We start from the raw sequence: 13,802 nt of genomic DNA, 5'->3' as shown, positions 1-13,802 counted from the left end.
CTCCTGTTGTGGGAAGGAGTCCGTTGAGGCCCTGTATGCCACCGATTCCTATGGTCAGTGGTTGAACACTGCAGAAACTGCTAAAAGACAGCAAATTAGAGCAGTGATGAGCAGTGGGAGGAGATCAGTAATGATGATAGGGAGTGGCAGCAGAGCACAGAAATGCTCATGTAAAAATACACCAAGAGCAGAAGCCGGGACAAAGCCTGTAGTTAGGACCTTCTATCTCCACTTTGCCTGGGATTGCCTGCTCCAAACCTGGACTTGGCTGAGCTTAGGCACACCTGTGTATGGGGTGCAATAAGTTTGGCTAGTTTGAAATGTTTCATTTTATAAAGTATAGAAAATCATTAGCAAAGCACAGTTTCAACATTCAAGCTATTTAATTTGATGAAATTTATTCCAATTCTTCCTTTCCTCTTCTCTCATCTCCTCTTGATCACCCTGTCCCCAAAATTATCTTTCAATTTAACAGAGAAATGTCAACAATGAAAGGTGGGTTTTTTTCAGTGAGTTAGAAGAACCTGAAAACTGTGTTGCTTCCTCAGCTATATCTAGCATTTCTAGCATGTTGTTACAATATTTTCCACTTAAGTTGCTAAAGACATGACAGGCTCCTGTGTCCACTGGAAGTTAATGGGAGCTTTGCCATTGACTTTTGCCCATGAGCATCAGTGATGTTCCACTCTGCTAGAAACAGGGTTGGAAGGTGAAATGAACCCAACTGTCCCAAAACAAGACTCTTACCAATATTTATGGGTACTCCTTCCCTCTCAAGAGATTTCAACAATAAATGACTTCGTAAAGTTTTAGGTTTTCAATCTGTTAAAATCTCCTTTTTTCAAAAATGGGAGGTTTATAAGTTAAACAAACAATTCAAACTCAGACTCCTACAACTTCAGCCTAGCTTCTCAGAGTCCACCCTTTCTGCCACCATCAATAAGAGGTCTGTAGGGCTGGATTCTGTGTGCTCAGAAACCCCCTTGGCTCAGCAAGGGCATTCAGCAATGCCTGAGGACTAAAGGGGGGCGTACAACCAGTGGAAGGGAGGAACTGTCACCAAGAAGGAGTACTCCTCCTCGGCCTGTGAGTACAGGAAGGCTATTAGGAAGGCCAAGGCAGAGATGGTACTCCGGCTAGCATCCAAGATTAAAGAAAACAAAAAGTCCTTTTTCAAGTACATTGGGAGCATGAAGAGGGCACCAGGCAATGTAGGGCCCCTGCAAGACACAAACAGTAATCATGTGGCTACGCCAGACAAGAAAGCCGATATTTTTACCAGTTTCTTTGTCTGTTTTCTTGAACAGGGACCAGGATATCCCACCTACCACAGGTAGGGACAATCTTGGGGATTGCTCTGTCAGGCCTTCAGTTAGTGCAGATGTAGTTAGGGATCTTCTGGAAGGGCTAGACATTTTTAAATCTGCAGGTCCAGATGCCCTCCACCCAAGGGTGTTGCGGGAGCTGGCAGGGGTCATTGCAGAGCCCTTGGCCAGACTGTATGAGCATTGGTGGTCATCTGGCCAGGTGCCGGGGGATTGGAAACTGGCTAAGGTGGTTCCAGTTTTCAAGAAAGGGAGGAAAGAGGACCCAAGTAACTATAGGCCTGTAAGCCTCACTTCAGTGCTCGGGAAGATCTTGGAGAGAATCATCAAGGAGCACGTCTGTGGGGGGCCAGCAGGGGAGATCATGCTCAGGGGCAACCAGCATGGGTTCATCAAAGGCAGGTCCTGCCTGACCATCCTGGTTGCCTTTTATGACCAAGTAACTAAATCCTTGGATGATGGTGTCGCCATGGACATAGTCTTTCTAGACTTTAAGAAGGCCTTTGACACTGTCTCTCACCTCATCCTCATCAATAAATTAAGCGACTGTGGCACTGATGCCTGCACAGTTGGAGGGGTAAAAAATTGGCTGATGGGGTGCACCCAGAGAGTAGTGGTGGACGGGTTGTACTCAACCTGGCGAGATGTGAGCAGTGAGGTACCCCAGGGCTCAGTCTCGCACTGTTTAACATTTTCATCAGCGACTTGGACAAGGGGGTGGAAAGCATGCTGTCCAAGTTTGCTGATGACACTAAGATGTGGGGTGAGGTGGACACACTTGAAGGCAGAGAGAGGCTGCAAATAGATTTAGACAGACTATAAAAGTGGGCAGACAAGAATAGCATGGGGTTCAACGTAGACAAGTGCAGGGTGCTACACCTTGGGAGAAGGAATCCACAGCAGACATATAAGCTGGGGAGCTCCCTTCTTGAAAGCACAGGCAGAAAGGGATCTTGGAGTCATTATTGACTCCAAGATGAATATGAGCCACCAATGCCAGCTCGCAGCCAGCAAGGCCAGCCATACCTTGTCACGCATCCAAAGGTGCATCTCAAGCCAGTCCAGAGAGGTGATCCTCCCTCTCTATGCGACACTGGTCAGGCTGCAGCTGGAGTACTGTGTCCAGTACTGGGCGCCACACTTCAAGAGTATGTGGCCAGTTTGGAGAGGGTTGGGAGGAGGGCCACCCACTTGGTGAGAGGGCAGCAGGACAGGCCCTACGAGGAGAGACTGAGGGACCCAAACCCCTTCAGCCTCAGCAAGAGGAGGCTGAGGGGAGACCTGGTGGCTGCCTACAAACTCAACAGGGGAGATCATCAGCAAATAGGTAGAGCCCTTTTCTCCCCAGCACCGCCTGGGGTGACAAGGAGAACAGGTTTAGCTTAGAGATCAGAAAGCAATTTTTTACAGTTAGGACGGCCAAAATCTGGAACCAACTTCCCAGGGAAGTGGTCCTCGCCTCTAACTTGGGCAAATTCAAGAGGAGGTTGGATGATCACCTGTCTGGGGTCTTGTGAACCCAGCATTCATTCCTGCCTGTGGCAGGGGTTCAGGCTAGATGATCTGTTCAGGTCCCTCCTGACCCTAGCTACTATGAAACTATGATTTGGGCTGTCATTTAAGGCAATGGAAAGTTTCCATTGACTTTAATAGCATCAAAGCCTTACAGCTGGGAAACTCCACTGCCGTCACGTTGTGTTCTCAGTGACTGCACACTGGGATTGCACAGCTGGGACTATTGGGCTCCATGACTGGTATTTGGTAAATAAGTCTGCTGATGGTGCACAAGAGAGAACAGAAACCTGCTCACCCTTACTTAGTGGCAGGGCTAAAGGGAGAAAGCAGAAGTGAGGAGTTATTCCTGCCACTCAGTAGGGAAGATCTGACTGGATTCACACGGGGCAAAGAGGAATCAGAAGGTGCTCTCAGTTTATAAATTCACAGCATGGCAGAACCAGGTTGTAGGAGGACAAAAGGGAAAGAAAAGAGGTGAGGCTGCAGGTTCCAGCTGCGGAGGAAAGGGCAGAGCTTGTGGGACAGGAGGAAGCAGCTGTGAGTTTAACAACTTCCTTGGGATCAAGATAGGCATTAAGAAGCCAATTACATTGTCTTTTGCACCTATTCTCTGCCTGCCACTGTGATCTGCATGTAGTTGCCCTTCTCCTCTTGTTTTATCAGATTCTCCCATTGTTTCCTTTTATCAGCAAAGTAAAACAAATGGGAGAAAGAGACGATGTTCAGCTCCTCTAACTCCTGTGTTTCTTCTGTAGGATGAAGCACAGCCTGGCAGCACAACACATCTTCCCAGCCCTTCTGTAGCACAAAAACTAAGGAATATGGTTACTGACTCCAGCCAGACCCATTCACTACTTAGTAGCCTACACGGAGACTCTGCTAGGGGAAGAGGTTGACTGAAAAAAACCACCATAATCAACCCCAGAAATAGCAGTAACTTCTGTCTTCCTGTCTAATGCTCACCACTTGCTGACCTGGTGTGAATCAGCATAGGACCATTGAAGTCGCTGGAGCTTAAGCATGAAGGGAGCTACGCTGATATACATCAGCTCAGGATCTTGGGTGCATCGACACATGAAATGAAGGCAATGTGATAAACTCCAAAGCAGTTTGCACCAGAGTACACTGTTCCCAGGCTCAGCATCTACACGTGCATCCAGGAAAGCAGCACTGAGCCACGGCAGAGCAGCCTTAGGGTGATGGCAGGCTCAGGGGGTCACCCCCAGACTCTGGGTGGTGGCATCAAGTCGCAGAGGTGCAGATTGGTGCACAAGAGTGCCAAAACTGCAGAGCCTTGTGGCTAGGCAGCAGGCAGGAGTTTGGTCCCCTGCTGCCTGGGCACAATTCATGCCCGTGGTCACCGCCTACGCATGTGTTGAGTCGCACTTAATTACTCCACTGTAAGACAGTACAGCAGAGTTAATTAGGTTACTGTGCCCTAATACTAGCACACATGTAGACTGTGATGCTTTAGTGTGGATCTGATTAGTGTACTCCACAGTAAAGCGTGCATGCAGATGCCCCCAGTGAACGCAACAGTGCCACAGGACAGTACACAGCCCAAGAGCAGGACAGAAAGTCCCTGCCACCCCCTGCTCACCTGGTAACACCGTGAGGAAAGCACTGCGAAAGCTGTATCCCATTGTGTTTGCCCCCAGGCAGATGTACATGCCAGCATCCTCTTCCTTGGCTCGTGTTATCATCAGTTTGTTTAAGTAGGAGCCATCGGGGCGGGACCAGACCTCCCCAGTGGGCAGCACGACAAACTTCTGCCCCCCGACATCGATGGTGGAATTGTACTTGTTCTCAGTGCCATACTCTACCCTCTTCAGCCACTGGATGACAGGCTTGACATCGCTGCGGACCTTGCACTGGAACGAGGTGGTCCCACCATAATCCACTGTGGTGTTCACAGGATGCGTTCCCGTGAGGATGGGCTTGGACCGTGTCCTCTCTGAAAATAGAGATCAGATGTGGCTTAGATAAAGACTGCATTTATGCCTGCTTGTAATCTTTCACATATAGAATCTGCAAATCCTTCCTTCGGCAGTACACGAGGGCCCTCGAATACTTGTCTAAGGGGTCGTCGTTCCTATCTTGACAGTGATTAAGCTAGCTTTCAAACCAGAGACCCTGGTGTTCATCAACATTAACTGAAGTAGCACAGTCCAGCCCCAAAACTAAGCAGACCCCTCCTGCTGGCTGTTGAGAGCAGTACAAGCTCGATACACAGAGCTGCATTTCTAGATACCTATGCTACAGAACTATGCTAGGCAAAGTTATTTGGGTAAATGTAATATCTTTTGTTAGACCAAACGAATAGCTGAAAAAAAAATGTTCTTTGCAAGCTTTTGGGCACAGGCACCCTTCTTCAGACATAGGGAGTGCTTAGGGATGTGCATTGCCAGTGCGCAGTAGTGGAGGGCATGGGACTCCCCAACACTTACTAAATGAGCTACTAACCCCCCTTTGGCACAACTGCAGTACTCCAGGGCAAGGCCTAACCATTGTTACTAGCCCTCAGGTTATCCAGAGAGTAGATGAAGCGAAGTGAAGAGGAGGCAGGGCTGTGCTGCTGAATGGACCCAGAGGTGAAAGCATGATGCGTGAGGTCCAGGGGTGGCTGCAGTCACAATTTCCCTTCCTACAAGTAACAGAGGGAACGTGTTTCCTGAATCCCTATGCTAGGCTTTCACAGTGCACTTTGGCCCCTGGGGCACATGCTATGTTGCAGTTATACTTTTGTTCTGGAACAGGGGCAATAAGTGCCCTGGGAAAGACTGAGAAGGGCAAAGAGCAATGCCACTTCCTCTGGCCAAGGAACCATGTAACGTGTCAAGTCGACTATTATGCCACAAGCTTACTTGGAGTGGACCATGCGGGTGGTCAGCTCTGCTTGGGAGGCAGGTACAGGTAATCTTACAGGCAATGGTGGAGCCCTGCATGTTCTCTGCCGAAGCTTCAGGCTTTTGTGCACTTTATCCAGGGGGCTCTACTGTGGGGCCACAGCTGGCTCAGGAGAGTTGCAGAAAGGGTCAGAAGTGTTCTCTATTGCATCATGGCCTAGTCTCTCCACAGGTCTTCCAGACTGACCAAAGGAGAGGAGACGAGCAGTACTTCCTTACTCCACCTCCCACACTAACTGGTGGATGCTGGTGAGTGGGGGCTGTGTGCCCTTCCCGTGTGCAGAACTGCTACTTCGGTGTGTGCTTCTTGCAATGTCCCACCAGGGTTGGCCAAATGCCTTTGGGAACCTGGCACTGAGAAGGGGGTGGAGGGGCTGGTCATGTCTGAAGGAAGTTTAAATGTGGGAAGGATGGCTTAAGCCACCCCGTCTACCTCTATTTACTAATACTTTCTCTGGACTAACTGTAAAACCTGGAGCAGCCTGTTGGCTGAGGAGAGCTCCAGAGGCCTCTTGCCTCCCTAGCCAGGCAACAAGGGAGCCAGAGGCCTCCCTTGCCTCCCTAGTCTAGGAGAGTCTTCCCTTCCTCTAAGCATCCTGCCCCAAGCCCTACAGGATTCCCCTGCTCATTAGGGCATCAAGACATCACAACACAAAATTAGAAACATTAATATCCTAAATGACCCTAGTTCTAAATGACCACACTGGCCTACTATTATTATGCTATGAATATTTATGGTGTTCAACACCTTGTAAATTTAAAGACTATCCTTTATTTTCAATGACACAATCTATTCTTATGCTGGCATCAAAAAGTCCATATTTATAATCAGTTTTTAGACAGTCATGTCTGACATGCCAGAGTTTTCCCTCTCCTGGGCAGAGGGAAAGGCCTTGGTCACACAGTCATTCTCAATAGATAGAGGGCATAACTACACAAGACACTACTGCGCAGTGGTTACTGAGCATTTATTTAGTACTTATATAACCAAATACTAAATCAATGCATAGTAACCAACCCATCAACAGCAGTGGCAAATGACTTTTAAGTGACTCTACTGTGCAGTAGCCTAATAATACCATGCAGTAGTGTAGTAACATTGTTGGTGCTATTGCAGTATTATTCAGCTACTGAACAGTTAGAGTCTCGTGTATATGTGCCCACTGGCTTTCTAACAGCAACCACTGTTGGACTGGATAAGTAAAGAGCCAGTTCCCAGCAGTGCTGCACAAGCTCTGACACAGAAGGAAGGAGCAATGCTTCATTCTCCTCTGGGTCACTGTAGGATGCAATAGGTGCTATCAACAATATCCTTGAGATGCATCAGAGAACATGAGCAACAGCTGTACCATGGGCACAGCTGGAGAGTACTCAGCCCAGACCAGAGTAGAGGCTCAGGGAAAAAAATAGTCAAGGATATTGAATAAAACCTGAAATGAGCTGCTGCATGTTGTTAAAATAGGAAAAAGCCTGTGAAAACCATTTAATACTCTTATCTACTTGGTTCTGGTTCCTGCTTCAGTTCCCGCTTTCTCTCCTTGCCAGAAAAGGCTAATGAAAACAAAGGTTACATCCATCTTCAGGTTGATAAAAACCAAGATAAACAGGGACCACTCTCCAACAAAGAAAAGGGGCTTTTCCCCGCCTGTGCTGTCTGGTTTTGATGAAGTGAAAATGCCACATCTGACATTAGGATGGGGCTTGATTCATTTCCCTGTCTCTGCTCCTGGTTTTAGTGTAAACACATGTTTTTACTGTCTCCACACAGCTGCATCTTTATCAATACCAGATGTCCAGCAGGTCTGTGCATTTGGAGCACAACAGAACTCCCTGCATGTGCTTTTAATTCCTGTTATGATGGAGAAAGGGAGTTACCTCGAAGGAGGCACTTACTTTCACACTGGGATATATTTTCTCATATGCCCATGCTTAAGCACATGCATGGACAGATGAACAACACACTTTCCATGTGGTACTTTGCAGACTCCCATGCCCCCATTCCCAGTAATCCAAGGTATTTGATCTTTCCCCCTATCTTCTCCTTTTTCTTGAATTTGCAGTTTCATCATTATTTCCATGGTAACATCCTATGATGTCATAAACAAAACATGATTTTGGAATAGGAGCTCTTCCTCCCTTAGACTGGGTTGCTTTTTCACTATCATCATCTCACTGTGGAAGACAGGAGATTAACGCCACAAAATCAGAAAGGTTAGATAGGAGCAAGATAATCACCTGCTATTTCAAAAGCCAGATTTTCAAAGATGTTCACATAACTGAAGATGCAGAAGAAGCTGACTGGGTTTTTGGCTCTCCCCCTCTGTGTCAGTCTGCACTTTCTAGCATTTAAATACTTTTAGAGATCTGGTTGTCAGTGCTTTGTCTGGGTAATGACTCCTGTGCCAGGGCTTCTATAAATTCTCTTGCATGACTGCTCTGTAGGAAGAGGTATCTTCTGCCTGACATCCAGCCTAAGTTTTCCATTGATTAATGCCATTCAGTGTAACCCTGTGGCAGCTGTATTCACTTAAACTACTTCTCTAGCTCTCCTCAGACATATGGAAGGCCTTACCTGACTCCAACAAAGTCATTAGTGGATGTAGCAGCAGAGTACTCTCACCCTTGAAGTGACTACGTCAGCTGTCCGGGATTTTCTCTGAAGGCATATCACATTGTGATCTCCGATCACAGGGACAGTACTGATTCCTATGCATCTCCCGCCCACTCTGGGAGCCTTTCTCCCCAGACACAGTAACCTGTATTTATCCAGGATATGATTATGTCCTGCCCATGCTTCAGACCTCTCTATCATTGATTGTGAAGAATGGCTTCTCTGTTTTCAGTGACGCATGCAACACCTCCCCATCTAGTTTCCTCTGTGCATTTAGATACTCGCAGTGCACACTGATTTTGGTGCTATGTCCCAGAGGGCAGTACTTACGGATTACTTCAACTTTGTACGTTGCATTAATTTCCCCAACTCTGTTGAACACTCGGCACGTGTATTTGCCACTGTCCTCTGGCTTCAAGTTCTTCAAATTTAGTGTCCATTTCTTTTTCTTGTTCTCCCCAATCTCCTGCGGGGTGAGGGGCTTATTGTCCTTCAGCCAGGTAATGTCAGGTCGTGGGTTCCCACTGGCAACACATTTCAGGCGGACGGAGCTCCCAACAGGACGTGCGATCACTCTCCGCCTCATCTTGGCCGGTTGTGTGAACCTGGGCCGGGCTGCGAAAGACATTAAACATTGACTATAATAGGCAAGGTCCATGATGGATGATACAGCCGGGGGGTGATTCTGCTGCCAGCTGATTCTGCCCTCTTCATTTCTGAGGCATCTAGCTCCAAATAAGCCAGGAGTGCCCATGTATCACTAGTGCATACACTGGAAAAGACAGCTTCCTTCAGTAAAGTAGGTCCTATGTAGGTTCATAAATTTTAAAGCTGAGATAATCTGTAATATAGTTGCATTGCTTGAACCAACTGCCTTAAGTACTGGGCCGAATACCCACCTAACTGATGTAGGTCAATGTCTCGGTGCCATAACTGAAGACAGAATTTAGACACGGATGGCATCTATACATGTGATCTGGGGTAGGGGGGTGGGCGCTTTAATTAGAGCAACGCTGTGAGCTGCTCTAATTAAACTGCCTGTAGCCTTACGTGTATTCAGCATCCCATGCTTCGAAATGGCCGTGAGAGCATTTTCAATAAAGTTCATCCGATGAGCTTTAGTTAAAGCGCCCCTGCCACCATTCTGAAACACGGTGATGCTGAATATACATGACACGGAGGCTGCTGGAGCATGCTAATTAGCATGGACCAGCAGACTCGATTAATCAAGTGTGCTCCGCCGCATGCTAATTAGCACGTCAGAGCAGAGCTTCGTCATGTGTAGAGGTGCACACAGTTTACATTAGAGTTACTATCATGTTTTGGACATTGATGCTTTATATTCCCTGGTTTTAGCTGTGATCAGAAGCAGACAGGTAAAAGTCCCCCAAGGCTGGCTGTTCTCGTGATCTCTCTGTGACGAGCTAAACACCTCAAGTACGTACCGGCTTTAATGAGAGAAGAGAGGGCTCAGCATCTCTCAAAACATAGTCAACCATACCATAAAGTCAGGGAAATTGGGAAGCTAACCTAGTTCTCTCCAGATCGCTATACCAATTCTGCCAAGCCCATAGGTTTCGACTATGACTGGACATTCAGGCTTTTCCACGCTGATCTGAACCTTCCAAGATTCACCCAGTATTGCTTTATGAAGTATACACAGCAAAAAATCACCACTTGCAAGAACAAAACAAGGCACAGACTTTTGTGATTAGTAAGAACTACAACCCAATGTCACCCAAGTAGCACATGAGCAGATAGAGTACTCCTCAAGCTACCAGTAGACTTGAGGAAAAGTTGTGGGTTATGTTCCAACCTTACCTTACTAGAGATGGAGAAGCACAAATATTTTCACTACTGCACCCAAAAGAACAAATTCTCAAGTGGAAGTTCACATGGAACCAAATCCTCAGTTCAGAATAATGGGATACAATCTTCTAAAGACCCACAGGAAATTAACCTTTAAACTCCCATCAACTTTCAATTATTGTTTAATGACTTTCTCTGTCCCTCTTCAGGGGAAAACAGGTGACATAGTCTTATTCAAGTGGCTTTATTACTTTTGCTGAGTATCCTTCCTGTATAGCCATTAGAAGGTCTAACTGATCAAAATAACGTAAAATACAATAGTCCTAAGAATGTAGAAATGTCTTCAAATGCTGGATTCAAGGCGAGAATCATAACTAACAGCAGCGTGGAGTAATTTAGAAGAAAGCATAAATTCCCACAAGCACTCAAACTGTGCTCTACAATAACCACTGCTACAGGAACATTGCTAATCCTAGTTCCTCCACTTACTATTAATTTATTCTCTTTGGCCTGAGTCCTACCTAGACTCTTTCTATTCCAAAAATATTCCTGAAAAATTACCTTCTTCTCACTACCCTTGGACCACGGTCCCCTCTTCTCATTCTAACTTCTTTCCCGCACCCGCTGGCTCTACGCAGCATCATCCCTATTTCCTCCTTGTTTCCTAACTCCCACCATATTTCTGCTTAGGCCCAGAGCCAAGTGCCTCTGTGCTTTCTTGTGTGCTACCTTCTTCACTGGCAATATCCTCTCTGATCCTTTCTTTCTTTAAATTCCAAGTCCTTTCCTTCCACTGTCTTTCCAGTGACCTACCCTTCCCCACCAGCCTAATAAAATCTCAATTAGGAGCTGTTCCTCCCAGCCCCAGCAGCAGCAAACAAACTGCATATCTCAAGATAATCAGCAGAGATCCTGGTTTTCTCTATTGACAAATCCCAAATTCTCCGATTTAAAAACCCCAAATCCACATTTTCCACAATTAAAATGAAACATCACCACACACACACACATCCCCTATATATATCTAGGTATCAGTTGAACACTGATATATTTAAATGTTTTATTGATATATTTAAAGCAATTCAGAAGCCTACCAGTGCCTTGGTCATTATAATAAAATAAATTCTAAATACCTATACATTTTGGCATTTGATTTGGTTTTTTTAATCATGGAAAATTAGAGCTCCCCCTGCCCCCTTCACTCATCAGGATGCAGGTGTAGCTGCAGCTCCCCTCCTCCCCCTGCTGCTTGGTGGCACTCAGCAGCCCTGATATGCCAGTGCCCTGGCCCCCGTCCATGCCCAAGCCCCGTCCCCCTCCCCTGCCTTGCTGGTGTCCCTCACTCCCAGCCCACAGCCACCCCAGCCCTGTTGGTGCCCCTCACTCCTGACCTACTGCCCCCTGCCCCCAGCCTCCCAGTGTGTGAGGAAAGGGTGGGTGTGTGGGGAAGGGCAGGTGTGTGCACAGGCAATGGGGAGGAGGGAGGTCATGGGCCTCCCCAGATTTCTCTGCCCACAGCATGGTGCAGGGCTGCAGCTGGACCAGCTCAAGGCAGAAGCCACCTCCATGGCCCAGCGGGCAGGATCTGGCACAGGAGGGAGCACTGCGCTGCCATGGCCACCAAGGTGAAGCACCCTGAACCGGTAAGAAAGTGAACTCAAGTTTGCTTTTCAAAAGTGAAAGGGGGCAGAGCCCTGCAGTGGCCCATACCAGGCACCAGGAGGCACTAGACCTCACCTCCCAGCCTGACACCCAGTGGGGGAGTTGGGTGATTTCCCCAGCCAAGCTCCCTCTTTAGCCTCCAGTCTGCTGAGGAGGGACCCCCCACCAGACCTCCAGCTGGGGTCTCCCTAGCGCTGGGGGGGAAAGAAGCCCCCAGTGGGGTGTTTCTCCCTCTCTCCCTGTACCTGGAGCCAGTCCCCCTAGCCATGCCCCCTCCTCAGTCCAGGGAGCCTGAGAAGCGAGCCTGGGGGGAAACCCACCCTGTCCCCTGGACCCCAGCCAGGGTCTCCCTTGCAAAAGGGAAAGTGGGGAGGGAGGAAGCCTCCAGCAAAGTGCCTCTTCCCCTCTCTCTTCCCATGCCTGGAGCCAGTCCCCCTAGACATACCTCCTCCTCAGTCCAGGCTGGCTGAACCCTCCCTTCCACCTGGACCCCCAGCTGGGGTCTCCCCGGTGTTGGGGAAGGGGGGAGAGGGGAACCACTAGCGGGGTGCTTCTTCTCCCCCCCTGCTCAACCTGGAGCCAGGAGCTCGGCTGATCACCTGGCCATGCCCCCTCCTTGGCCAGCAGGCTGGCTGAGGAGGGAGTGGGGGGGAATGGCCCCCATCCAACTCTGGTCCCCCACACTGTGCCAGGTGCAGGGATGAGGGAGCCCTCAGTAAGGGCCTTTTCCGCCCCCCACCCCCCACTCCCTCCTCAGCTGGTCTGCCAGCCAAGCAGGAGGCATGGCTGGGTGATTGACCCAGCTCCCAGCTGCGGGGAAGCCTGCAGTGGGGGCATTACTCCCGCACCTGAGCCAGGAGCTGCTCGGATCACCTGGCCACCAGACCAGCTGAGGAGTGTGTGGGGGGGAAATGGCTCCCTCTGAGGGCTCCCCACCCCCTGTGCTGGGCACAGCGCAGCCAGGGGTCCAAAGCCAGGCTAGGGTAGGGGGGCATTTGCCCCCCACTCACTCTGAAGCTGCCCTGCTGGCAAAGCAGGGAGCATGGCCAGATGGTTGGCCCAGCTCCCAGCTGCAGAGAAGCCCACAGTGGGGGCTTTACTCTCCCACTTGAGCCGGGAGCCAGCCCGATCACCCAGCCATACCCCAGCTCAGTGACTGGCTAAGGAGGGAGTGTGGGGGGAAACAGCTCCCTCTCGCCCTGGCTTTGGACCCTCAGCCAGGCTGTGCCCATCACAGGGCATGGGAAGCCCATAATGGGGGCCATTTCCCCCTCCCCTACTCCCTCCTCAGCTGACCCAGTAGCCATGGAGGTGGTGCAGCCATACGATTGCCCTGGCTCCAAGGTCAGGTGGGACTGCGAGCTTCCCTGCAGCCAGGCCAATCAGTCAGTGATATCTGCTGCTCAGCCAGCAGGCCAGCTGAGAAGGGCTGGGAAGGAAAAACAGCAGCCTCCTCCTCATCCCTCTCCCACCCCTTTCCAGACCCCTGCTGCTGTCCCAGAAGCTACCAAATGATCACGGCCCCTAGCACCGCCGCTTCACGGAAGCTGGCTCAGGGGGTCAGAGCATTGGCTGCCCTGTGCCTCCTGGGCAGAGCTGCAGGCCGTGGCCTTGTCCCTGCCCAGGAGCTGGGCCCTGCTGCCTCTGCCAGCTGAGGTGGGTGGCAGGGAGGAAAAATGCCCACCCCATGCCCAAAGGAGGGGGAAGCTGGCCATGTGGGCATTAGTCTCCTGCCCCAGCTAGAAGCTGGGTTGATTCCCCAGCCGAGAAGGAGGTGAGGTGGGGAAATCCATCCTGCTCATGGCTGCTGGGGATGGAAAAGTCCCTGCTGGCAACTGGGGGCAGAGCCAGCCCTGCTCTGTTGGAGCACAGCACGCAGCCCAGGGCTGCAGAGCATGCTGGGGGATTGTGATTTAACTTAAACCATAAAGGGATCTGGGACAGAAGTTTCATGAACCCAAATCATTTAAATGT

The 13,802-nt window shown here is 49.4% G+C and overlaps 1 protein-coding gene across 4 annotated transcripts in view; it reads right to left on the bottom strand.

Annotated features, from left to right (window-relative positions):
* FGFRL1 (fibroblast growth factor receptor like 1) overlaps positions 1–13,802 on the bottom strand; it is a 250,755-nt gene that overhangs the window by 7,631 nt on the left and 229,322 nt on the right. For all 4 annotated transcript variants that reach the window (XM_090035357.1, XM_090035356.1, XM_090035359.1 and 1 more), the window contains 2 exons: positions 8,688–8,972; positions 4,441–4,794 (listed from right to left, as the gene is read on the bottom strand). In XM_090035357.1, coding sequence (XP_089891483.1) covers positions 4,441–4,794; positions 8,688–8,972 — 639 coding nt within the window. The remainder of the gene's footprint in view (positions 1–4,440; positions 4,795–8,687; positions 8,973–13,802) is intronic.

The sequence above is a fragment of the Crocodylus siamensis genome, chromosome 2 (genome assembly GCF_052110815.1).
Source record: "Crocodylus siamensis isolate JL-2025a chromosome 2, ASM5211081v1, whole genome shotgun sequence".
Classification (NCBI taxonomy): Eukaryota; Metazoa; Chordata; order Crocodylia; family Crocodylidae; genus Crocodylus; species Crocodylus siamensis.
The sequence above is the reverse complement of the archived record's forward strand: the minus strand, read 5'-3'. Positions and strand labels throughout refer to the sequence as shown.